This window comes from Oncorhynchus nerka, linkage group LG27, assembly GCF_034236695.1.
Source record: "Oncorhynchus nerka isolate Pitt River linkage group LG27, Oner_Uvic_2.0, whole genome shotgun sequence".
Lineage (NCBI taxonomy): Eukaryota > Metazoa > Chordata > Actinopteri > Salmoniformes > Salmonidae > Oncorhynchus > Oncorhynchus nerka.
Window position 1 is genome coordinate 56,604,898 of NC_088422.1, and position 25,663 is coordinate 56,630,560.

The 25,663-nt window shown below is 41.9% G+C and overlaps 1 protein-coding gene across 3 annotated transcripts in view; it reads right to left on the reverse strand.

Annotated features, from left to right (window-relative positions):
* The window catches only part of prmt3 (protein arginine methyltransferase 3), a 109,304-nt gene that overhangs the window by 36,117 nt on the left and 47,524 nt on the right, over nucleotides 1-25,663 (reverse strand). For 2 of the 3 annotated variants that reach the window (XM_065011796.1, XM_029638678.2), the window contains 2 exons: nucleotides 22,180-22,367; nucleotides 20,964-21,050 (listed from right to left, as the gene is read on the reverse strand). In XM_065011796.1, the coding sequence (XP_064867868.1) occupies nucleotides 20,964-21,050; nucleotides 22,180-22,367 (275 nt within the window). Of the gene's footprint in view, nucleotides 1-8,729; nucleotides 8,931-20,963; nucleotides 21,051-22,179; nucleotides 22,368-25,663 lie in introns of those variants that run through there. The other variant, XM_029638679.2, reaches the window with a different exon arrangement.

The window sequence follows — 25,663 nt, forward strand, 5'->3', positions numbered from 1 at the left end:
CAAGAATGATCATGGAAACAGGATGCACCTGAGCTCAATTTCGCATCCCATAGCAAAAGGTCTGAATACTTATGTAAATAAAGGGCCAGGTTTTTATTTTGAATACATTTGCAAACATTTCTAAATAACTGTTTTTTTCTTTGTCATTATGGGGTATTGTCTGTAGATTGATGAGGGAAATGTTTTTTAAATCCATTTTAGAATAAGGTTGTAATGTAACAAAATGTGGAAAGGGGAAGGGGTGTGAATACTTTTCAAATGCACTGTATGCTATGTGTGAGGCATGGCGTTTCCTACACCCTACAGACATGCAAAAAACATGCAAAAAATGATCCCGAACCCCCAAAAGTGTATTTATTACAGATGTGGCCGATGGTTGAGGCCTAAAAGTCTAGATGACCTTGAATAAATTCAACAAAGTTGTCAATAGTGGCCCTCAAATAACAGAGAAATATGAATTATGACCTGTGCCTTCCGTTTGAATATTCAAAAAAGGTGTTGATGTAATTCAAATAAAAACGAGGGAAAGCTAACTCTTACAGTGACCTTTTCCACATTTTGTTGTTTTACAGCCTGAATGTAAAATTGATTAAATTGAGATTGTATCACTGGCCTACACACAATACTCCATAATGTCAAAGTGGAATGATGTTTTTTAGACATTCTAACAAATTAATAAAACATTTAAAGCCGAAATGTCTTGACTCAATAAGTATTTAAACCATTTGTTATGGCAAGCCTAAATAAATTCAGGAGTAAAATACATTGCATGGCCTCACTCTGTGTGCAATAATAGTGGTTAACATGATTTTAAAATGACCATCTCACCTCTGTACCTTACACATACAATTATCTGTCAGGTCCCTCAGTCAAGCAGACTTAGACACAAAGCCCACAGACTGCAATACCTTGCTATGTGTGGATAGTACGAACCCCCTTCACCCTCAAGAATGGTCTACCATATAGCCAGTTATGCAGGGTTAAACTAATCTAGACAGATTTTAACAGCAATGCAAAAAAAAAACAGATGCATTCTAAATGAGAGGCTACAAGGACAGAATATTGATGCTGCAATGATGAAAAAAAGAATAAAAAATAAAGAAAAAAAACGAGAGGAAGAACTCAACCAAAGAAAAACAACGCAACCGTTCGGAGAAAATGAAAGCCATCCCGAAAAAGCACTGGCATATTCTGCAATCAGACAACAAAAATCACACACCTCTTCAAGGAACCCCCACTGGTGGTCTATAAGCCTGGTCACAATATTAGAGATAGCCTGGTGAGATTTGACATACCCCCTGAGCCCACTCAGACACTCTTGACACACATTCCAAATGGGAACTACAAACGTGGTTCATGCGCACAGTGCAATAGCACTACAAAAACATCCTTCAGACACCCACATACAGGTTGAAAAATGTTAGGGATATCATCTCAATGAAAGAGCAAGGGAGTAATCTATATCATCACCTGTTCATGTGGAAAAGCCACGTAGGATAAACAAAAAGACAATTAAAACAACGCATAGCTGAACACCGCAGCTCAATCAGGTGTAAGAACATTGACTATCCAGTAGCAGGTCACCATCCAATCTTCTCCCTCAAATTGAGGATGTTGCTCTACCAAGGAGAGGAGGTAACATCGAGATCCTACTACTACAAAGGGAGGCTTACTGGATATCCTATCTAAAACCATTGACCCCTAGTGGTCTGAATATTGACTTTGATCTCAGGCCCTTCTTATGAACAATTGATAATTTTTTTATTTCCCCTTTATTTAACCAGGTAGGCAGGTTGAGAACGATTCACCCTTTTATGAACAAGACTTATAATTTGATATATTCTTTCTACAACTTATTAGGGTACAGGTAATATGTTCCCCCAGTTGATGATTCTTATTATGCATTAAGGTTGAACCAAAAGATTACATGTGACAAATATAAATAAAATAGGAAACAATTAAACATGTGAAAGTGAATTAAACAATAATGTATGCTGATGCTAATATTATGTACAATGTTAAATTATGTTTGCATATGATAACCTATATATATTATATGCCGATATATATGCCTTACAGCCTATATCTTTCATATGCCATAAACTATTGTTTTTTAACAGTTTCACTCAATTCATTCTAATTAACTTAATCATTATGACACACGCCTCACTATTGTCATTGGTTGCACTGTTTGTCTACATAACCTGGTTCAAGAATTCATGACATCACCCTGAAGGAGGCACAGTGACGCCGAAACGTTGATGTTTACCCCCCAAAATTACTTGTGCGACTCAATTTTTATAGTTTACTAGCAATGAATTTCAAACACAGATTCAACCACAACGACCAGGGTCCGGATTCACAAAATACTAATTACAAATAAATAAAAGTTCCAAAAATGCAATTCCTCAAAATGTTCTTAGGAATTCATCGTTTTTAGGAACATCTTTCTTTTGAACTTAGTAAATATCTTATGTGGCATTGACATTAGTGATGTGCTTGAAACCAATGGGATGATAGGATTTGGCCCATTTTATTATATCTATTTTTTTGCTTTATGTCTCAAGAATAAAACATTTTTAGTTGGCTCGCAAACACTTTACACACACAAAAAAACTATATTTTTCACAAATTATAACCATCAGACAAGCTACAGCGAAACCAAAAATGGATAACCAAGGAAAGTGCAATAAAAACTAAAGCATACAAGAGCTTGAAGTGATGGTGGAGGAAATAGCAGCCAGGAAAAGGTTGCTGTTGGGGAGACTTGATAACTGCGGGGTCACTGCAGAGACCAAAAAGAGAGGAAAGGTGAGAATGGTCGAGTCGGTCTATGCTGTCGGGTTATTACATTTTTTATTTAACGAGGCAAGTCAGTTAAGAACAAAGTTTTATTTTCAATGACGGTCTACCAAAAGGCCTCCTGCGGGGCTGGGATTAAAAATGTTAAATAAAAATATAGGGCAAAACGCACATGACGACAAGAGAGAGCAGAGCACTACGTAAAGAGAGACCTTAAACAACAACATAGTATGGCAGCAATACATGACAATACAACATGGTAGCAGCACAAAACATCGTACAAACGTTGTTGTGCATAGACAACAGCAAAGGGCAAGAAGGTAGAGAGAACAATACATCACCCAAAGCAGCCACAAATGTCAGTAAGAGTGTCTTTGAATGAAGAGATGGAGAAAAAAAACTGTCCAGTTTTAGTGTTTTTTTGCAGCTCGTTCCAGTCGCAATCTGCAGCGAACTGAAAAGAAGAGTGACCCAGGGATGTGTGCACTTTGGGGTCCTTTAATAGAATGTAACTGGCAGAACAGGTGTAGTATGTGGAGGATGAGGGCTGCAGTAAGTATCTCAGATGGGGGGAGAGGGGCCTAAGAGGGTTTTATAAATAAGCATCAACCAGTGGGTCTTGCGACGGTTATACAGAGATGACCAGTTTACAGAGGAGCATAGGGTGGCCGAATGGTAAAGAACATCTAGCTGCTCGAGAGCACCCTTACCTGACAATTTATAAATTATGTTTTCATAATCTAGCATGGGTAGGATGGTGATCTGAATCAGGGTTAGTTTGGCAGCAGGGGTGAAAGAGGAGCCAAGTCCAAACCTAACCTTAGCCTGCAGCTTTGATATGTGCTGAGAGAAGTACAGTGTACCGTCTTGCCATATTTCCAAGTACTTGTATGAGGTGACTACCTCAAGCTCTAAACCCTTAGAGGTAGTAATCACACTGTTGGGGAGAGGGGCATTCTTCTTACCTAACCACATAACCTATGTTTTTGAGGTTTCAGAACAAGGTTAAGGGCAGAGAAAGCTTGTTGGACACCAAGAAAGCTTTGTTGTAGAGCGTTTAACCTCTTAAGTCGACCCTCTACTTTTTTGAACATTCTGTTAAAAATCGCGCAACATTTCAGCGCCCTGCTACTCATGCCAGGAATATAGTATATGCATTTGCTTAGTCTGTGTGGATAGAAAACACTCAGACGTTTATAAAACTGGTTAAATCACTGCTGTGGCTTTACCAGAACGGCATTTACATCGAAAAGCACAGGAAAAACTGATCACTGAAAATGGGAAAATATATCCATGCGCTACTTGAACCCATTGATAAAGGTGAACCACAATTAATTGACTGAGGTTGCAGTACCTACAGCTTCCACACGGTGTCTAGAGTCTTGTCATTTCCCTTCGAGTTTTTTCTTGGTCAAACACATACAGGACACCGTATCTCCTATGGTCTAGGACCGGATATTTTCGTTGAGTTTCTAGCCGGACATTTTTCCAGACGGACAGCTAATGATCTTTACATCGCCTCCTGATGAATTTTATCGCTTATTAACGTTTACTAATACCTAAAGTTGCATTACAAACGTATTTCGAAGTGTTTTGTGAAAGTTTATCGTCGACTTTTTGAATTTTAAAAATGACGTTACGTTTTGAAACAATGTTTTTTCGTTTATCACACAGTCTACATATAACGATATCTAGGCTTTATATGGACCGATTTAATCGAAATAAAGACCCAAATAGTGTTTATGGGACATCTAGGAGTGCCAACAAAGAAGATGGTGAAAGGTAATGAATGTTTTCTATTTTATTGTGCGGTTTGTGTAATGCCGAAATGCTAATTATTTTGTTTTACGTCCCCTGTGGGTCTTTTTGGGTGTTACATGCTATCAGATAATAGCTTCTCATGCTTTCGCCGAAAAGCATTTTAAAAATCTGACTTGTTGCCTGGATTCACAACGAGTGTAGCTTTAATTCGATACCCTGCATGTGTATTTTAATGAACTTTTGAGTTTTAACTAATACTATTAGCATTTAGCGTAGCGCATTTGCATTTCCAGAGCTCTAGTTGGGACGCAAGCGTCCCGAGTAGAAGCAACAGGTTAACACAAAATCCGGGGAGGGGCCAGCTGAGTATAAGACTATCATCTGCATATAAATGGATGAGAGAGCTTCCTACTGCCTGAGCTATGTAGCTGATGTAAATTGAGAAGAGCGTGGGACCTAGGATCGAGCCTTGGGGCACTCCCTTGGTAGGTAGTGGCAGCACATGTTCTGACCTAATGCAGTTCACTCTTTGAGAGAAGTAGTTAGCAAACCAGGCCAAAGACCCCTCAGAGACACCAATACTCCTTAGCCGGCCCACAAGAATGGAATGGTCTACTGCAGTGGTCACCAAACTACGGATACGGCCCGTCAGCACATTTGGCCCGGCCCTCTGAACAATACCAGAGACGCTATCGAATTTTTTTCCTATTTGGCCTCCAGAAAAAAAATCCTAGGCCCGGCCCTGTCAAAGAGAGAACGGAATAATGGCGAAAAGGTTAGGTAAGAGAAAAATTGATTCAGAATGCAGGGTATTTAACCTGCGTGGACAAACAATTTTTTTTTTTGTTCAATGCAAAGAAAAGGCTGTTTGTCTCATCTGTCAAGAGACGGTGGCGGTATTCAAAGAATACAATCTTCGCCGACACTATGAATCCCGATAGCTTGCCAGGCCAAATACGAGCAGACAAACTCTCAAAGCTAAAAAGTGGACTACTATCTCAGCAGAATACATTTGTACGCCAAGCTCAGCTGAACCAGGCATCCGTTCGGGCCAGCTTTCGGGTTGCTAAACTGATAGCAAGAAGCGGTAAGCCTTTCACTGACGGAGAGTTTGTTAAGAAATGTATGGATGCTGTCGCGGAGGAGGTGTGTCCCGAGAAGAAAGATGCATTTAATGCCGTAAGTCTGTCGGCGAGTACAATCACCAGACGCGTTGAAGAAATCGGGAGTAATGTATATGCCCAGCTGCAGCAGAAGACGAAAGAATTTGACTTTTTTTCATTAGCACTGGATGAGAGCACGGACGTGCAAGACACAGCGCAACTGCTCATTTTTATTCGTGGAGTTAGCGCAAACTTTGAGATATGCGAGGAGCTGGCAGCCCTCCAAAGTCTCAAAGGGACTACAATGGGAGAGGATATTTTTGACAAAGTGTGCCAAACCATGGAGAAGTTGGACCTGGACTGGTCAAAGCTAGCTAGCATCACGACTGACGGGGCTCCTAGCATGGTGGGCGAAACTCGCGGTCTAATAGGACGCATGAACCGGGAGTTGGAAAAAGGGGTCTCACCGCCCGCTACGAGTCCACTGCCTAATTCACCAGCAAGCACTGTGCTGCAAAGTGTTGAAGTGGGATTCTGTAATGAAGGTTGTGGTGTCGTGCATAAACTTCATCAGAGCAAAGGGACTTAAACACAGGCAGTTCCAAGAATTCCTGTCTGAACTGGAGTCTACGCACGGAGATGTGCTGTACTACACAGAGGTCCGATGGCTGAGCCGGGCAGAGTTTTGAGGCGTTTTTACGAGCTGCTACCCGAAATTAACGCATTTCTTCATTTAAAAGACAAAACGGTCCCAGAGCTGATCGACCCAGAATGGAAATGGCACCTCGCATTTTTAACAGACGTGACAGAAATACTTAACAGCCTTAACTTGCAGCTACAAGGCGAGGGAAACTCATTTGTGACATGTATTCACACATAAAAGCATTTGAGGTGAAATTAGCGCTGCTTTTGGAACAAGTGAAAAAGCGCAACTTCGTCCATCTTCCTGCTACCCAAAACCTGTCGACAGAGAACCCAGCGGTCCCGTTCCCAGCTGAAAAGTGCGTGGAAGCACTGGAAATGCTGAAGGCGGAGTTCGGTGTGCGATTCAGTGAACTACATGTTCATGCAAAAGAAATCCGTCTTTTTCAGAACCCTTTGTTGCCGACATTGATGAAGCCCAGCCTTCATATCAGTTTGAGTTGGCTGAGTTACAGAACTGTGATGTTCTGAAAGACGCATTCAAGCCCAACAGTCTCATTGACTTCTATGCCGCCCTCCCAAACGACACATATCCAAACATCAAAAAACACGCAATGAAAATGTCCACAGTTTTTGGCAGCACGTATATCTGCGAGAAAACCTTTTCTCGCATGAAACTGCTGAAAACCCCGATGAGATCAAGATTGACAGATGAACATTTGCATCAGTGCTTGAGACTGGCTGTAACTAGAATGGAACCTGATATTCAACTTCTCACCAGCCAGATGCAGGCCCACAGTTCACACTGATGAACATACATAGGTAAGCTCACTTTTCTGACTTGAATGAGTCATTCTGAGCATAAACAAATATAATCATAATAAAATCTACTGGGATAAAATCCATCTTTACAACCATACTGGTAGTGAAATGTATTGTGCTGTGTAGGTGCTGTATCACTTAGTTCAGTTTCTCAACCTGCTTCTTTTGTGGTTTTCACAGGGAAGTTGATGAGAGAGAGCTGCAAACAGCGGTGTCTACAAGCCTACTGGAACCTACAAAAGGACTATAAGGAAGGAACACAAGAACTTTAAGAGACTGCTCATATGTGTCAGAGAGATTCTGCTCTGACAACTGAGCTGAACTTTTATCTGTTAAGATTGTGCATGGCACGACAGAAAGTTAATTTTCCATGGCTTTTTTTTCTATGAAGAACCCAGAGAGAGTTATTTAGTTATTATTTATTTCCTGTTTTTTCTGTGAAGAACTCAGAGAGGGTCATTTAGTTATTATTTATTTCATTAATAGTGTTATTATTTGTTTCCTGACTTTTTTTCTGTAAAGAACCTGGAAAGGGTTATTTGGTTATGTGTGGCTTTCTGGAAAACAATAAATTTTTTAAGCTCCCCTACGATCGTCACACTTTTTCTGTTACAAACTGACACCGGCCCCCCATCAGAGAAGGGAAAAGTTATGTGGCCCTCACAGGAAAAAGTTTGGGGACCCCTGGTCTACTGTATCAACAGCTTTGGCCAAGTCAATAAAATAGCAGCACAACATTGCTTAGAATCAAGGGAAATGGTGACATAATTTAGGACCTTTAAGGTTTGAGTGACAGATCCATAACCTGAGCGGAAATCATATTGCATACCAGAGAGAGTACTATAGACAAAAACAAAGTCAGTCAGTTGGGAATGAACACATTTTTCCAACACTTTTGATAAACACAGCAAAATATAAATTGGCTTGTTAGGGTCAGCATGGCAAGGGACAGGGAAGCCGTAAAAAAGAAGTCGGCTGCTAAGAAGAAGGGAGCTGAAAGAAGCAGGGAGTTGAAGAAGACTGGAGTGGGGTATCGATCATTCATGTGGACCAGCTCAGGAGAAGGTGTTGTCCATGATAGGAGAGACTGTAGTACAGGGACTGCGGTCGGGCATTGACTCTGACTAATTAGCCAACATAGCTAACGACATTAACATTAAATAAGATAGCAAAGTTCTTCTTTGCAAATTAACGAGCTAATTCTAGCTATATAACACGTCTAGAATATTGTGATATATTCCTAATTACTAGCTAGCTAGATAATGCACATTTCATTTGTTTTCTTTAATTGTCTGGTAGCCAACTGTATCTGTGGCAGTGGCGCCAGAAAATGTTCATGGTTACAAGATTATCCAGTTGTGCAGCTAACATTACACTTGTTTACTTCTCTCATCATATCAAGCCTACAGCCCTTCAAACTTTGTTGTCATGCTGAAACAATGTTTTTTGACCTTCCAGAAATAACACTGGACATCATCCACATGCCCATGTGCCCAGATGTGGGAGCCATGGATCGTCATAATCATATGACAGAAGAACAAGCAGGGGTAGGTGTTTGTTTGATATCTCATTTAAAACGTTTATTATTATTCTATAATAGGCCTACAACACATATCATTCCATAACAGATTAATTGTATTTTCTCAACAGATAATCACTGAAGGCACAGAGGAGCTGCGCCTGTCTCAGATCCTTATCCATTATGACACCCCAAGGAGGCTTGCTGGTGTAGATGAGATGGTGGGTGTCCAGAGTACGCTCCTGGGGGAGGTCACGGCCATGCTCAGGGTGCAGGAGGAGCTGCAGAAGGTGGAAGGCGAGAGATTAGCCCTTGAGAAGGAGAAGTTAGCCTCGGAGAAGAAGTTTGCAATGGAGAAGCGAAGAAGACTTGAAGAATAATATTCTAAAATAATTCTGTATCGATATCATACAAACCTTATGTTTTGTCATGTGAATCTCCTCCTTATGAGGTCATTTCTTGCTAGTAGGCCAGCATTACATCTACCAGAGGCAACATCCTGGTCAGGTACAGCTGGTGGAATGTCAGGTATATTGGGGTGTGGCATCCTGTGTTGTTTGCAGATGTTGTGCAAGGTACATGCTAAGCTTATGATTTTGCATGTTTTTTCTGGGCTGTATAAAATAACACCCCAAGAGCGGTCAATGCATCTGAATCTGGACACCGATTGATCTCTCTACTAAACTCCTTGTTTTCATCTGAGCATGGTTGTAGTTCTCTTCTGCATCGTTGTTAGTGTGTAGGATTGGTGTCATGAGCCATGTTTTTTGTCCATAGCCACTATCACCTAAACTCCCCCTCCTGTACTCCCTGTTCGCCCATGACTGCGTGGCCATGCACGCCTCCAACTCAATCATCAAGTTTGCAGACTACAACAGTAGTAGGCTTGATCACCAACAACGACGAGACAGCCTATAGGGAGGAGGTGAGAGCACTTGGAGTGTTGTGTCAGGAAAACAAAGGAGATGATCGTGGACTTCAGGAAACAGCAGAGGGAGCACCCCCCCATCCACATCGACGGGACTGCAGTGGAGAAGGTAGAACGCTAAGTTCCTCGGCGTACACATCACGGACAAACTAAAATGGTCCACCCACACGGACAGTGTGGTGAAGAAGGCGCAACAGCGCCTCTACTACCTCAGGAGGCTGAAGAAATGTGGCATGTCACCTAAAACCCTCATAAACCTCTACAGATGCACAATTGAGAGCATCCTGTCAGGCTGTATCACCACCTGGTACAGCAACTGCACCGCCCACAACCGCAGGGCTCTCCAGAGGGTGGTGCGGTCTGCACAACGCATCACTGGGGGGCAAACTACTGCACTCCAGGACATCTACAGCACCCATTGTCACAGGCAGGCCAAAAAGATCATCAAGGACAACAACCACCCAAGCCTCTGCCTGTTCACCCCGCTACCATCCAGAAGGTGAGGCCAGTACAGGTGCATCAGAGACTGAAAAACAACTTCTATCTCAAGGCCATCAGACTGCTAAACAGCAATCACTAACTCAGAGAGTTAGGGCTATCGACCAAAAAAAGATATAGCTTTTCTATCGATCTTCAAAAAGAACTAAATGGAACACAAAATCACTAATTCAACATGGTGGAGATTAAAACACAGCAGGCATAAGGCACAGTATGTGGGTACGTGTGGTTGTATTGAGATGGATGGTGTGGTGTGTGTTTTTTGGTGTTTGGGAAAGTGTGGCGTTGAGTTAGAATGGAAATGGTTGCATTTCCCAGATGTATGTATGTCTGTGAGCAGGGGTTGTGAGAGCTTTCTATTTTTTGCAGATGAGGGATATACATTTTATATTGAATTACACTTATTTATTTATTGTCCTATCATGGTGGAACTACATTTTTAAAATAAATTATACATCTAATGTATTTATTTATGGTCCTACATATACTGATGGAACAGTCCACAACCCAACACCAGCTTTTCTTAAAGTATGGGTCGTGACCCAAAGTGGGTCTCGGACCTGTTAATGGTGGGTGGGTTGCGACGTGTCAGAGTAAATTTGTAATGATTTCATTAATTACTGGAATTTATTTGGCCAAGTGCATCTGTGCTCTCTGTTCAGTGCACTCTCTGCTTAGCAGCGGCCTCTGCTCAGTTTGGCAGCTACGAGAGTGGTAGATGCCTGTGTGCTTCACGGATCAACTGATCTTTTTTCTACAGTTTTCTTGAAGATCACTCCGCGACATACGATGCAGCGCTGTCGTTCAGCAGCAGATGATGCACTGTCAGCCAATGACGTGTCCTTCCCTCTCGCCATCACTCACCACTGTCATCAAATGGACTCATGCTATTGCCACAAGTTCTGACTGAGCTCAATTGTCATGAAACGCAAATACAGGGATGGGTTTCTCTCGCTTTCATACAAACTTTGAGAAATAACGTGGAAAGCGCACACAAATTAATAAAACAATACGTCCTGACCAAACATCCACTGCATGATGGTAAACCCAGGGAGTTCTTTCAGAACAGGGCAGAATGCTTCAGGAAACAGTGTTTCGACAGCGGAAAAGTCAGTCAACTAGCAAGGCATTGTTGTCATTTTATAACAGGTGATGATCAGCAGAAATAAAGGAGTACTATCTCTCATAGTAGTAGCATTCTCAACAAACACTCTTTTCAGACCAGGTAGCTATTACTCTTTCCAAAGTCAAGACAGAACTTAATAAGACAGAGGGCAAAATTAGACTCAACCATTACTTCCATGGTCCCAGTCATTTACTGGCCAACAAGCTACACAGTAATGATCAATAAGCTGATACAGCAACTATTGAGTCTGAAACAGGGGAATTACTATCAGAACCAATATTAATAAAGCAAAGATTCTCCTGCTTCCATAAATAACTGTACAACTCTGATCGTAAATACACACCAAGTCAGACTAAGTCCTTTCTAAAAGAAATACACCTCCTCGCTCGGAGCCCAAATCTCTCTCATTGAACTCAAAAGGGCATTGGATAGCATGAATAAAAGGCAAATAACCTGGATAGGTCTATTTAAAATGTAAGAATCAATTAAGTTAATTAATGCTCAAAATTATTACCACAGACTTTCACAAAGGTTCATCAGGAGAGATGTGAATACATAAAAAAATGTACTTTTATATATTAAAAAATAATGTAAGGATGCCACCCAGTGTTCTCACTATCGCCCCCCATCTTTGATAGAAACAGATATTAAACTGTTTTCCAAAATGTTGTCGTCTTGAGACTGATCCAAATTGGTCTACACGGTCCTCTTTTGCTATTTTTATCTTCATACGTGGAACACCTGGCCCAGGCAATTAGTAAATTGAAGGAATATACGCAGACGATATTATAGTATAAACAGTATAGACAATGTATATTTTAATTTTTATTGATTAAGGATCCCCGTTAGCTGATTCCAAGGCAGCAGCTACTCTCTTCCTGGGATCCAGCAACATTAAGGCAGTTATATACCATTTTAAATATTACATGACATTTCATAACACTTTGCACAACACATTAAGTGTGTTCTCTCAGGCCACCAGTCCACTATCACATATCTACAATACAAAATCCATGTGTGTAGTGTGTGTTATCATGTGCATATGTGCCTGTGTGTCTCTTCACAGTCCCCGCTATTCCATAAGGTGTATTTTTATCCGTTTTTTAAATCGGATTTTACTGCTTGCATCAGTTACCTGATGTGGAATAGAGTTCCATGTAGCCTTGGTTCTATGTAGTACTGTGCACCTCCCATAGTCTGTTCTGGACTTGGGGATTGTGAAGAGACCTCTGGTGGCATTTCTTGTGGGGTATGCATGGGTGTCGAGCTGTGTGCTAGTAGTTTAAACAGACAGTTTGGTGCATTCAGCTTGTCACCATTTCTTACAAAAACAAGTAGTGATGAAATCCACTTTGAGCCATGAGAGATTTAAATGCACATTATTAATGTTATCTCTACGTGTACATTTAAGAGCCAGCCGTGCTACCCTGTTCTGAGCCAATTGTAGTGTTCCAAAGTCCCTCTTTGTGCCACCTGACCACACAACTGAACAATAGTCCAGATTAGACGTCGACCGATTATGATTTTTCAACGCCGATACCGATTATTGGAGGACCAAAAAATCCGATACAGATTAAAATCGGCCATTTTTTTATTTGTAATAATGACAATTACAACAATACTGAATTAACACTTATTTTAACTTAATATAAAACATCAATAAAAACACATTTAGCCTCAAATAAATAATGGTTTAAATAATGCAAAAACAAAGTGTTGGAGAAGAAAGTAATATGTGCCATGTAAAATATGTGCCATGTAAAAAAGCTAACGTTTAAGTTCCTTGCTCAGAACATGAGAACATATGAAAGTTGGTGGTTCCTTTTAACATGAGACTTCAATATTCCAAGGTAAGAGGTTTTAGGTTGTAGTTAATATAGTATTTATAGGACTATTCCTCTCTATACCATTTGTATTTCATATAGCTTTGACTATTGGATGTTCTTATAGGCACTATAGTATTGCCAGTGTAACAGTACAGCGTCCGTCCCCCTCCTCGCCCCTACCTGGGCTCGAACCAGGAACACATCGACAACAGCCACACCCGAAGCATCGTTATCCATCGCTCCACAAAAGCCGCGGCCCTTGCAGCGCAAGGGGAATAACTACTCCAAATCTAAAAGCGAGTGAACAGTATTAGCGCACACCCAGCTAACTAGCTAGCCATTTCACATTAGTTACACCAGCCATTAGGCTGATAGGCTTGAAGTCATAAACAGCGCTGTGCTTGCGAAGACCTGCTGGCAAAACGCACGTAAGTGCTGTTTGAATGAATGATTACGGGCCTGCTGCAGAATGCTCTATCAAATCAGACCTAATTATAACATAATAACACACAGAAATACGAGCCTTTGGTCATTAATATGATCGAATCTGGAAACTATCATTTCGAAAACAAAACGTTTATTATTTTAGTGAAATACGGAACCGTTCGGTATTTTATCTAACGGGTGGCATCCCTAAGTCTAAATATTCTTGTTACATTGCACAACCTTCAATGTATGTCATAATTACGTAAAATTCTGGCAAATTAGTTCGCAATTAGCCAGGCAGCCCAAACTGTTGCATATACCCTGACTCTGCGTGCAATGAACGCAAGAGAAATGACACAATTTCACCTGGTTAATATTGCCTGCTAAACTGGATTCTTAGTTATAACTAGTGATTATGGTTGATTGTTTTTTATAAGATAAGTTTAATGCTAGCTAGCAATTTACCTGGGCTTCTACTGCATTCGTGTAACAGGCAGGCTACCCGTGGAGTGCAATGGTTAGAGCGTTGGACTAGTTAACTGTGCGGTTGCAAGGTTGGAACCCCTGAGCTGACAATGTGAAAATCTGTCGTTCTGCCCCTGAACAAGGCAGTTAACCCACAGTTCCTAGGCAGTCATTGAAAATAAGAATGTGTACTTAACTGACTTGCCTAGTTAAATAAAAAGGTATATATAAAAAAAATACATATATATATATTTTTTTTAATAATCGGAAATCGGCGCCCAAAAATACAGATTTCCGATTGTTATGAAAACTCTAAATCGGCCCTAATTAAATCGGCCATTCCGATTAATCGGCCGACCTCTAGTCCAGATGCAACAAAACCAGGGCCTTGTTGATGGTGTTCTTAAAAAGGCAGAGCACAGCTTTATTATGGACATACTTTTCCCCATCTAAGCTACTGTTGTATCAACATGTTTTGACCATGACAGTTTACAGTCCAGGGTTACTCCAAGCAGTTTAGTCACCTCAGCGTGCTCAATTTCCACATTATTTATTACAAGATTTTAGTTGAGGTTTGGGATTTAGTGAACGATTTGTCCTAAATACAAGGCTTTTCGTTTTTGAAATATTTAGGACTAACTTATTCCTTGCCACCCATTCTGAAACTAACTGCAGCTCTTTGTTAAGTGTTCCAGTGATTTCACTCGCTGTAGTAGCTGACATGTATAGTGTTGAGTCATTCGCATACATAGACACACTGGCTTTACTCAAAACACCTTCACCTAAAACACAAGGCCAAATCTACACTGGAGTTGCTTACCAAGAAGACCGTGAAGGTTCTGGAGAGGCTGATTTACAGTTGTGATTTAAATCGGCTTGAAAATCTACACCAAGACCTGGAAATGGTTGTCTAGCAATGATCAACAACCAATTTGAAACAGCTTGAAGAACATTGAAATGAATAACGTGCAAATGTTACACAATCCAGGTGTGTAAGTCTCTTAGAGAGTTACCCAGAAAGACGCGCAGCTGTGATTCTAACATGTATTGACTCATAGGTTTGAATAATTATCTATTCAAGATAGTGTTTTATTTTTCATTCATCTTTTACAAATGTTAGAATTTTTCTTCCACGTTGACAGAGTATTTTGCATAGATCGTTGACATAAAATGACAATTAAATGCATTTTAATCCCACTTTGTAACACAGCAGAAGTGGAAAAAGTCAATGGGCGTGAATACTAATCTGAAGGCACTGAATGGAATCATTAATTACTTACATAACCCATCTTTATAGGAAAATAATTTTGGAGCAGTGTTTGAGGATGACACTTTGGGAACTGTGCTACATAGGAAGAGAACATTCTCTCTCTTTTAGCGCTAGAAACAGCCTAATCAAATTCAAGGTGGTTCACCGTATCCACTGGTCCAGGGCTAAACCTGGAAGAATATTCTCTGATTTTGATCTTACATGTGTTCCATGTAAAATAGAACAAGCCAAACTATTTCAGGTTTTGGTTTTCTGTCTCTGATATACACTGAGCGTACAAAACATTAGGATAACCTGCTCTTTCCATGACAGACTGACCAGGTGAATCCAGGTGAACGCTATGATCCCTTATTGAGGTAACTTGTTAAATCCACTTCAAAATCAGTGTAGATGAAGGGAGGAGACCGTTTAAAGAAAGATTTTTAAGCCTTGAGACAACAGACAATGGATTGTGTGTATGCGCCATTCAGAGGGTGAACAGGCAAGACAAAAGATTTAAGTGTCTTTGAACGGGGTACAGTTGTAGGTGCCGGGCACACCGGTTTGAGTGTGTCAAGAACTGCAACGGTGCTGGGTTTTTCACGCTCAAAAATGTCCTGTGTGTATCAAAAATGGTTACACCCAAAGGACATCCAGCCAACTTGACAACTGTGTGAAGCAGAGGAGTCAACATAGGCCAGCATCCCTATTGAACGCTTTCAACACCTTGTAGAGTCCATTCCCAGATGAATTGAGGATGTTCTGAGGGAAAAATAGGGTGCAACTCAATATAAGAAAGGTGTTTCTAATGCTTCGTACACTCAGTGTATATGACACTTTCATTGATCCGTCTCCCCTTACAGCTCTTTTTTGGAGTACTACCCATAAGCAACCCCTGTCAAGAATTCAGTCTGACACTGTTGCCTGTATCACAGTTATGTAAAAGCAAAATAGTAGATACTCTGTGTGAAATCAGACAGGACTTCCTCATTACTAAAGGGATACAGCAGGGGCGACTGTAAACTCAGTAACACGCATGGGGTTACGTTATGGGGGCTGCACCCAGAAATCGGCGCCCAAAAATACAGATTTCCGATTGTTATGAAAACTCTAAATCGGCCCTAATTAAATCGGCCATTCCGATTAATCGGCCGACCTCTAGTCCAGATGCAACAAAACCAGGGCCTTGTTGATGGTGTTCTTAAAAAGGCAGAGCACAGCTTTATTATGGACATACTTTTCCCCATCTAAGCTACTGTTGTATCAACATGTTTTGACCATGACAGTTTACAGTCCAGGGTTACTCCAAGCAGTTTAGTCACCTCAGCGTGCTCAATTTCCACATTATTTATTACAAGATTTTAGTTGAGGTTTGGGATTTAGTGAACGATTTGTCCTAAATACAAGGCTTTTCGTTTTTGAAATATTTAGGACTAACTTATTCCTTGCCACCCATTCTGAAACTAACTGCAGCTCTTTGTTAAGTGTTCCAGTGATTTCACTCGCTGTAGTAGCTGACATGTATAGTGTTGAGTCATTCGCATACATAGACACACTGGCTTTACTCAAAACACCTTCACCTAAAACACAAGGCCAAATCTACACTGGAGTTGCTTACCAAGAAGACCGTGAAGGTTCTGGAGAGGCTGATTTACAGTTGTGATTTAAATCGGCTTGAAAATCTACACCAAGACCTGGAAATGGTTGTCTAGCAATGATCAACAACCAATTTGAAACAGCTTGAAGAACATTGAAATGAATAACGTGCAAATGTTACACAATCCAGGTGTGTAAGTCTCTTAGAGAGTTACCCAGAAAGACGCGCAGCTGTGATTCTAACATGTATTGACTCATAGGTTTGAATAATTATCTATTCAAGATAGTGTTTTATTTTTCATTCATCTTTTACAAATGTTAGAATTTTTCTTCCACGTTGACAGAGTATTTTGCATAGATCGTTGACATAAAATGACAATTAAATGCATTTTAATCCCACTTTGTAACACAGCAGAAGTGGAAAAAGTCAATGGGCGTGAATACTAATCTGAAGGCACTGAATGGAATCATTAATTACTTACATAACCCATCTTTATAGGAAAATAATTTTGGAGCAGTGTTTGAGGATGACACTTTGGGAACTGTGCTACATAGGAAGAGAACATTCTCTCTCTTTTAGCGCTAGAAACAGCCTAATCAAATTCAAGGTGGTTCACCGTATCCACTGGTCCAGGGCTAAACCTGGAAGAATATTCTCTGATTTTGATCTTACATGTGTTCCATGTAAAATAGAACAAGCCAAACTATTTCAGGTTTTGGTTTTCTGTCTCTGATATACACTGAGCGTACAAAACATTAGGATAACCTGCTCTTTCCATGACAGACTGACCAGGTGAATCCAGGTGAACGCTATGATCCCTTATTGAGGTAACTTGTTAAATCCACTTCAAAATCAGTGTAGATGAAGGGGAGGAGACCGTTTAAAGAAAGATTTTTAAGCCTTGAGACAACAGACAATGGATTGTGTGTATGCGCCATTCAGAGGGTGAACAGGCAAGACAAAAGATTTAAGTGTCTTTGAACGGGGTACAGTTGTAGGTGCCGGGCACACCGGTTTGAGTGTGTCAAGAACTGCAACGGTGCTGGGTTTTTCACGCTCAAAAATGTCCTGTGTGTATCAAAAATGGTTACACCCAAAGGACATCCAGCCAACTTGACAACTGTGTGAAGCAGTGGAGTCAACATAGGCCAGCATCCCTATTGAACGCTTTCAACACCTTGTAGAGTCCATTCCCAGATGAATTGAGGATGTTCTGAGGGAAAAATAGGGTGCAACTCAATATAAGAAAGGTGTTTCTAATGCTTCGTACACTCAGTGTATATGACACTTTCATTGATCCGTCTCCCCTTACAGCTCTTTTTTGGAGTACTACCCATAAGCAACCCCTGTCAAGAATTCAGTCTGACACTGTTGCCTGTATCACAGTTATGTAAAAGCAAAATAGTAGATACTCTGTGTGAAATCAGACAGGACTTCCTCATTACTAAAGGGATACAGCAGGGGCGACTGTAAACTCAGTAACACGCATGGGGTTACGTTATGGGGGCTGCACCCAGGGGGTAAGGTGTTTGGTGTGACAGTCACCTGGTGTACAACTAGCGATGCTGACAAATAACCAGAGATGGGAGTTTAATGATTTTGCTTGTAATGTGCTCCAAAACACCCCTGAAATTTCAGAGAGCGCCTTCTGTCTGACTTGAAGGCCACTTTTTCTATACGATTTAAATTTGATGGAGAGCAGTTGAAAGACGAATCAAGCAAAAGTGAGTTTCTTCCAACCTCTTCGGCAGTTAGAGACACTGGTGTTAGAACCAACCCAGATCTTTATGATGCTTTTGAAGTGAGGGATAGTTTGTAACTTCTTGTGTTCATTCCCCCCCCCCCCCACAATTCACAGCAACCAGGGCAGTGATCTCAAGTGGATATTATCAGAAAATGGCTTTGTATTAATAAAAGTCTTAACCACTAGTCTAAAGTAACTAGTCTTAAAAGTTCAATAAGGACTATTTTATCTCACCAAGGGGAAAATAAATGGATTGTATCTGGACTATAGACTAGTGCATAGATATTGAACCACAAGACTGAATGAAATTAACCTGCAGTTTAAAAATACATAAAAACAAGACAACCCCTTGAGATAGTCTTTTTGACTACAAAACAATGCAAAACCTTTCAAGCACAACCCATGCTTTTCGACATAGGTTTTCACGGCCTACACGTGCGAGGAAAGGAGGAGTGATAGAGTAAAAAGGGGGGGCAGAAGGAGGGAGAGAGAGGGGGGTATTTGTCTTCTGTGTGCGCGGCGCAGACGCAGGGGTTGTGCTGTTCATTTAATGCAAGGTTAGGCAGGCATCGCTGATGAATGGACTGTCGACAGGAGAACAAAAGCAGGAGCTCCATCATACACACCCACACACACATTCTCTCCCTCACACGTGGTCCACGCGCAGGGCAGAAGTTACCAATAGGCAAAGATCTAAGATTAGGCGCCTCTAAAATCCTAACATTAACCCATAAGGGGGAAAACACGAAACTGGCCAGTGTCTATGGAAAATTTCTTCCAACTCCCGCAGTCTGTCCACTATCCACAATACTCCTTTGGAATACTGGTCAAACACAGACACTCAAGGGCCACCCTTAACACCTGTCACCAGAGATTCTGTTAATTGTCACATTTTCAGTCAAATGCTCAGTCACTTACAGAGATTTGAAGGGAAAATTACATGGCCATTTTTTTTTTATACAAGATAATTAACACAAAATAACTAAAAACATTGATTTAAATGACTGTTTTTAGCCCGATCATATCATTTTTTGTTTCACTTTTCTCATTGCACTAGGCTCTAAACCTAGAACAGGTCATCCACATTCCAAGAAAAGGAACAAATAAAAAAGGTGGATATGTTCAATTATGTGGCCGAGAAAAGAAGAAAAAAATGAGAGGATGTTTACAAATTCCATTAGATCCACGGGGCCGGCCAAGAGCAGAAGCAGATAATAACCAGCTATTGATTAACTTTTGAAATAGTGGAGAGAGACACTGCACAATGCTCTCAGAAATACAATGGGCCACCAAAGACAAATCACTTGCCGGAGTCCACCAGGGCTATTTCTGCTCTCTGTTCTTTCTCTGTGTGTTGCTTCGCAAATGGCACCCTGTTCCCTTCATAGTGCACTGCGTTTGACCAGAGCCCTATGCCGATCAGTCTGTGAGCTTCCCAGAGGAGGGGTAGACAAAGAGCTGTGGTGTGAGTACCTGCCAGCACAGTACAGAATAGACTAGATGATAGGTGGATGACAGTTCACCGTAACGAGTGAACTATCATCCACCCCCTGCCTAGTGCCTAAGATTGGTTACGGAAAAGTTGTAAACAAGGGGTCTCTGACTCCGGTCCTGAAAACGTCTGGAAGTGTGGGCTTTTGCTCCACTGCAGCACTTACGAAAATGCTTAAAAAGAATCAACTATACCATGGTTATCACTATCAGTCCAGGTTTATCAGGTGTGTTAGAGCTGTTAGTGTTCAATTCTTTATTTGGATACTCCTTTTGGTTATAATGTTTATTTTTATTCTGCCCCTCAACAACCCCATACACACAAAGCACGTTGAGAGGCTCAGGGTCAGCCACATTTCAGCACACCTCGATGTAGAGCAATTTTGGGTTTAAGTGCCTTGCTCAAGGGCACATGATGGTGGTTTGTACTCGGGATAAGAGACAGATAAGAGAAAGCAGTTCCCAGTAGGCATGAAATGGCACAGAACGCTTCTAAATGGGGAGGCAATACCTGAACTTGTCCTATAAGAGCACTCAATTTCTGCAGGAAAATGCCAAGTTGTGCCATATTGAACATGACGCAAATCCACCACCACCCCACTGTAGAGTTTTGACCTGATTAGTAATTGGAGAAGGCACCAAAATGTGCATATTTAACATAAATATTAAATATGCATTAAATGTTTATATTTAAGGTACAGAAGGAACACACCACATATGTAACAAGGTCTCCCTTGTGTGACAAACTCTCTTCACATGTGATGCATGTAGTCAGCCACACCTGGGGATCAGGAGGATTGTCTATCCATCACACTGGTGTACCACCCACCTCACCCTTCCTAGCCAATTAGCTGGCCCCATTTATCACCACACCTGTGATCAATCCTCACCGCTGACAGCCTTGATTAACTCAGAAGATTGAGTTAGGTGTGTGTGTGTGTGTGTGCGCGCGCGCACGACTCACCGTGCAGTCCGTGCTGTCTGTTATCTTTAGGCAGAAGTCTGATGCAAACTCCAGCTCAGAGAGAGACACTGCGTTACAATCGATCCCCTGAGGAGAGGAGTCCACAAACAAAAGATCAATGCACACACTTTCACAACAAACCAGGAAATTATAACACGCTTTTGGTCTTATCAAGCAAGAAACAGAAGAACAGTGAAGTATCAGCGATACAAGACAACTAAGCACTTGTACTAAAGGTGACTGCTTTTCCCCTGTTCTTGAGTACAATTCACCAAAAACAGAATACTTGCCAAAACAAGAGGTTAGAGTCCCCAACAAAGGACTTACATACCTAAAAAAGTACAACAACTAGGGACGGTTTTATACCCCTTTTCAATTTCACCTTCTAAAGCACATGCCTTAACATTCTGAGAGGAAAAAAGCAATAACTGTTTGAACAGGGATTTGCAATTCCCTGAGAGACAGGCTCTTAATTTTACGCCGTTCCGACCATCCTTAATGGAATGTTATTGGATCGTATCAGAGTGAGGCAATGGATGGAAATCCATGCAATTTGGGCCAAGGGGGAGCTGTCCATTTTTCACTAAAGGGGAGAAATTATCGATTAGAGGACTCAAATTATATTATTTCACCTGCTCCGCTCGTTCATCATGGGAGAGACATGGAAAATAACATGCTACTTCACAACATGGAGGATGGGTAGAGGAAGGACCGTCCATGGAAAAGACAGAGAATATGATAAAAATCGTTTTAAAAAAGGTATCCATGCTCTCATTTGTGTGTGTGATATAGAAAGTCCATTAGGAAATGCAATGTGTGTGTATATGGTGTATGTAAGTGCAGGATCTGTGAGGATGATTGTGCTTGTAATGTGTGTGTGTTGTACTCTCCCTGCAGTGTTTGTGTATGTGTAGTCTCTCTGTGGTGTGTGTGTGTGTGTGTGTGTGTGTGTGTGTTTTCTCCATCAGCTCAGTGAGTGCCTCTCCATCTGCAGGGGGGACAGAGTAATGAAGTTTCCTAAAGAGGAACTTAAACAAGGATTAGACTTATCAATCACCCAGCACTAGAGCACTGCCACACACAACAACAACCTGCCTCCAGGGACCTCTCTCTCTCTCTACGACTAGCTCTCTTTCCCTCGCTCGGTATTCACCCTCTACACCCACTCTATTTCTGTAACCTTTTTCCTTTCTCTATACCTTGAGTGTGTATATACCTGTATGACTGCAGGTTTAGAGATGAGTGTGTCTGGTTTCAGGACCTGCACCACGGCCTCTGGCACCACGGCCCTCTTCATGCACGCCATCTTGAACCCGTATACGTCATCCCAGAATGCAATGCGGTCCTGGTGCTTCTCCGTGTCGCCCACTGCCGCCAGGCTGATGGTGCAACGATCAGGGTAGACTAAAAAGAGAGTAAGAGGGTGAGATGTATGGACAGACTGAACATAGAGGAGAAGAGTGATAGGGGATATGGGATATGCATTTGAAATTATTTCACTATTCGAATATCATGATTTTTTTTCAATTCGGAAAAATAAATAAATATATACAAATAAATAAATCCTCTACTCTCATCACCAATCACATCACTAGCCTTAGAGCGTAGGACTAGTAACCGAAAGGTTGCAAGTTCAAATCCCCGAGCTGACAAGGTACAAATCTGTCGTTCTGCCCCTGAACAGGCAGTTAACCCACCGTTCCTAGGCTGTCATTGAAAATAAGAATTTGTTCATAACTGACTTGCCTAGTAAAATAAAGCTAAAATAAAATGTAAAAAATGCCACAACAGCAGACATTGTGCAGTTGTTTTCAGGGTGTTATATCTGTAGTTTTTAACTAACAGTAGACTAGGCTAACAGTAACAATGAAAGAGAAGTCTGCTGTCGCCATCATAGAACTGAGTGATTTGCATTGATCTGTTTCTTGTGTTGTGGACCCTCTGTTGGTTCGTACCTGTACCAGGCTAATTGCTATTTGAAGTGGTGAAAATGTGCTATGATAGTAAAATGCCTTTTCATGTATAACGCAACCCATAAGCCATAGCCCATGAGATAGAAAATGAGCTTGAAAATAAAACAATCACTCCTGATATTCAATTAACCGTGCCCATCCCTATTAGGGAGGGAGTGGAGATATATGGCCAAGTCCGGATACCCGTGCTTGCATCCTAAATAGTAGGTTGTTTGGGTACACAACGTTTCAAAAATGTTTTACACTTTAAAATGCCAGGATGCCATACTCATTTAGTCTTTTAATATAGTACGAATTTGCTGCATTGCATTGAGGAAGAAAATCATATTTTCAGACCAACATGTGTTTGACAACAGCTGACAATCTATAAGTATAAATATAAGGGGACAGGCCGTACCAAAACGAACAAATGGCTAAAAATAAAGCAATTGCGCATTCTCAATATGGTTGAGCCTAGTATGTTGATATTTGTTGCATACTGCATATATTTTACCAAACAGTACATTCTAAATAGTATGTAGCACTATCAGTACACAGTATGGAGTTTTAGTAAGTAGCATGCCAGATAGATTTCAGACACAGCCTCAGTCTACGGTGGAGATGACCACCATAGTGTGTTATCAAAGATGACAGAAAGCTAAAGGCACATTTATATTGGTCAGACACTGGGCGACTGTCGCTTATATATGAATTAAGAGTTCTGAGGAGTCTGGCTTTGAGTTGGACGCCTTTTCCCCCTGATTCCACTGCTGAATCTGAATTCCTGACTTGCTATCAACACTGCAGTTGTGTGCATGATCGGGACCTTTAAATTAAATGTTATTTGTTTGTGTGGACCTTACTGTGAAATGCTAACTTACAAGCCCTTAACCAACAATGCAGTTCAAGAAATAGAGTTAAGAAAATATGTACTAAATAAACTAAAGTAAAAAAAATAAAAAATAATTACAGGTTAGGTTAAAACCCTAGACAATACAAAAACTAGCGTACCCACCCTAGTCACACCCTGACCTAACCAAAATATAAAGAAAACAGAGATATCTCCGGAACTGTCGCCGGAAGCTCTGGACTGGGAACTGTCGCCGGAAGCTCTGGACTGACCTAAACAAGATATCTCAGGTCAGGGCGTGACAGTACCCCCAACCCAAAAGGTGCGGACTCCCGGCCGCAAACCTGAACCTATAGGGGAGGGTCGGGATGAGCATCTACCCTTGGCGGCGGCTCTGGTTCTGAACGCAGCCCCCCCATCTTTACGCTGATCCCTCCACCTTTGTAGAAACGGATCGTGGATCATCGCCGGAGACCCCGGACTGGGGACCGTCGCCGGAGGTTCCGGACTGTGGCCTGTCGCCGGAAGCTCTGGACTGGGAACTGTCGCCGGAAGCTCTGGACTGGGAACTGTCGCCGGAAGCTCTGGACTGGGAACTGCCGCCGGAAGCTCTGGACTGGGAACTGCCGCCGGAAGCCCTGGACTGGGAACTGTCGCCGGAAGCTCTGGACTCTGGAGGCGCACTGGAGGTCTGGTGCATGGTGCCGGCACTGGTGGTAGTGTGCTGGTGACACGCACCTCAGGGCGAGTACGGGGAGCAGGCACAGGACGTACTGGACTGTGGAGGCGCACTGGAGATCTGGAGCGTAGAGCTGGCACAAGTGAGCATCCTGGCTGGATGCTCACTTGAGCCCGGCAAGTGCGGGGCGCTGGCAAAGGATGCACTGGGCTGTACAGACGCACCGGAGACACAGTACACAGAGCTGGTGCAGGATATCCTGGCGCAGGATATCCTGGTCCAAGGAGGTGTACTGGAGGCCAGGAGCGCTGAGCCGGCACCATCCGTCCTGGCTGGGTGCCCATTCTAGCCCGGCAAATGCGAGGAGCTGGAATAGAGCGCACCGGGCTATGAATGCGAACTGGAGACACTGTGCGCATCACTGCGTAACACGGTGTCTGACCAGTCACACGCTCCCCACGGTAAGCACAAGGAGTTGGCTCAGGTCTCCAACCTGACTCAGCCAATCACCCCCTGTGCCAACAAAACATTTTTTATGGGGCTGCCTCTCGTGCTTGTCTCGTTGGTACAACTCCTCATAATATCACCGTTCCGCTTTCGCTGCCTCTATCTCTTCCTTATGACGGCGATACTCCCCAGCCTGCATCCAGGGTCCTGCTCCATCCAAAATCTCCTCCCAGGTCCATTCCTCCTGAACACGCTGCTTGGTCCATTTTTGGTGGGATCTTCTGTCACGTTCGTTATAAAGATCGGACCAAGGCGCAGCGTGGTATGAGTACATTCTTCTTTATTTAAAGAATGAACACTGAACAAACTAACAAAATAACAAACTGAAACGTGAAACTATAAAAACGAGTGCTGACAGGCAACTACACATAGACAAGATCCCACAAACACCAAAGGGAAATGGCTACCTAAATATGATCCCCAATCAGAGACAACGATAAACAGCAGCCTCTTATTGGGAACCATATCAGAGTCACACCCTGACCTAACCAAAATATAAAGAAAACAGAGATATCTCAGGTCAGGGCGTGACAGGGAGTAGCAGCAGTATAAAAACAAAAAATGGGGGTGGGGGGGTCAATGTAAACAGTCCAGGTGGCCATTTGATTAATTGTTCAGCAGTCTTATGGCTTAGAGGTAGTCTGACAAATCTTTGGGCCTTCCTCTGACACAAAATAGTATGTAGGTCCTGGATGTCAGTAAGCTTGGCCCC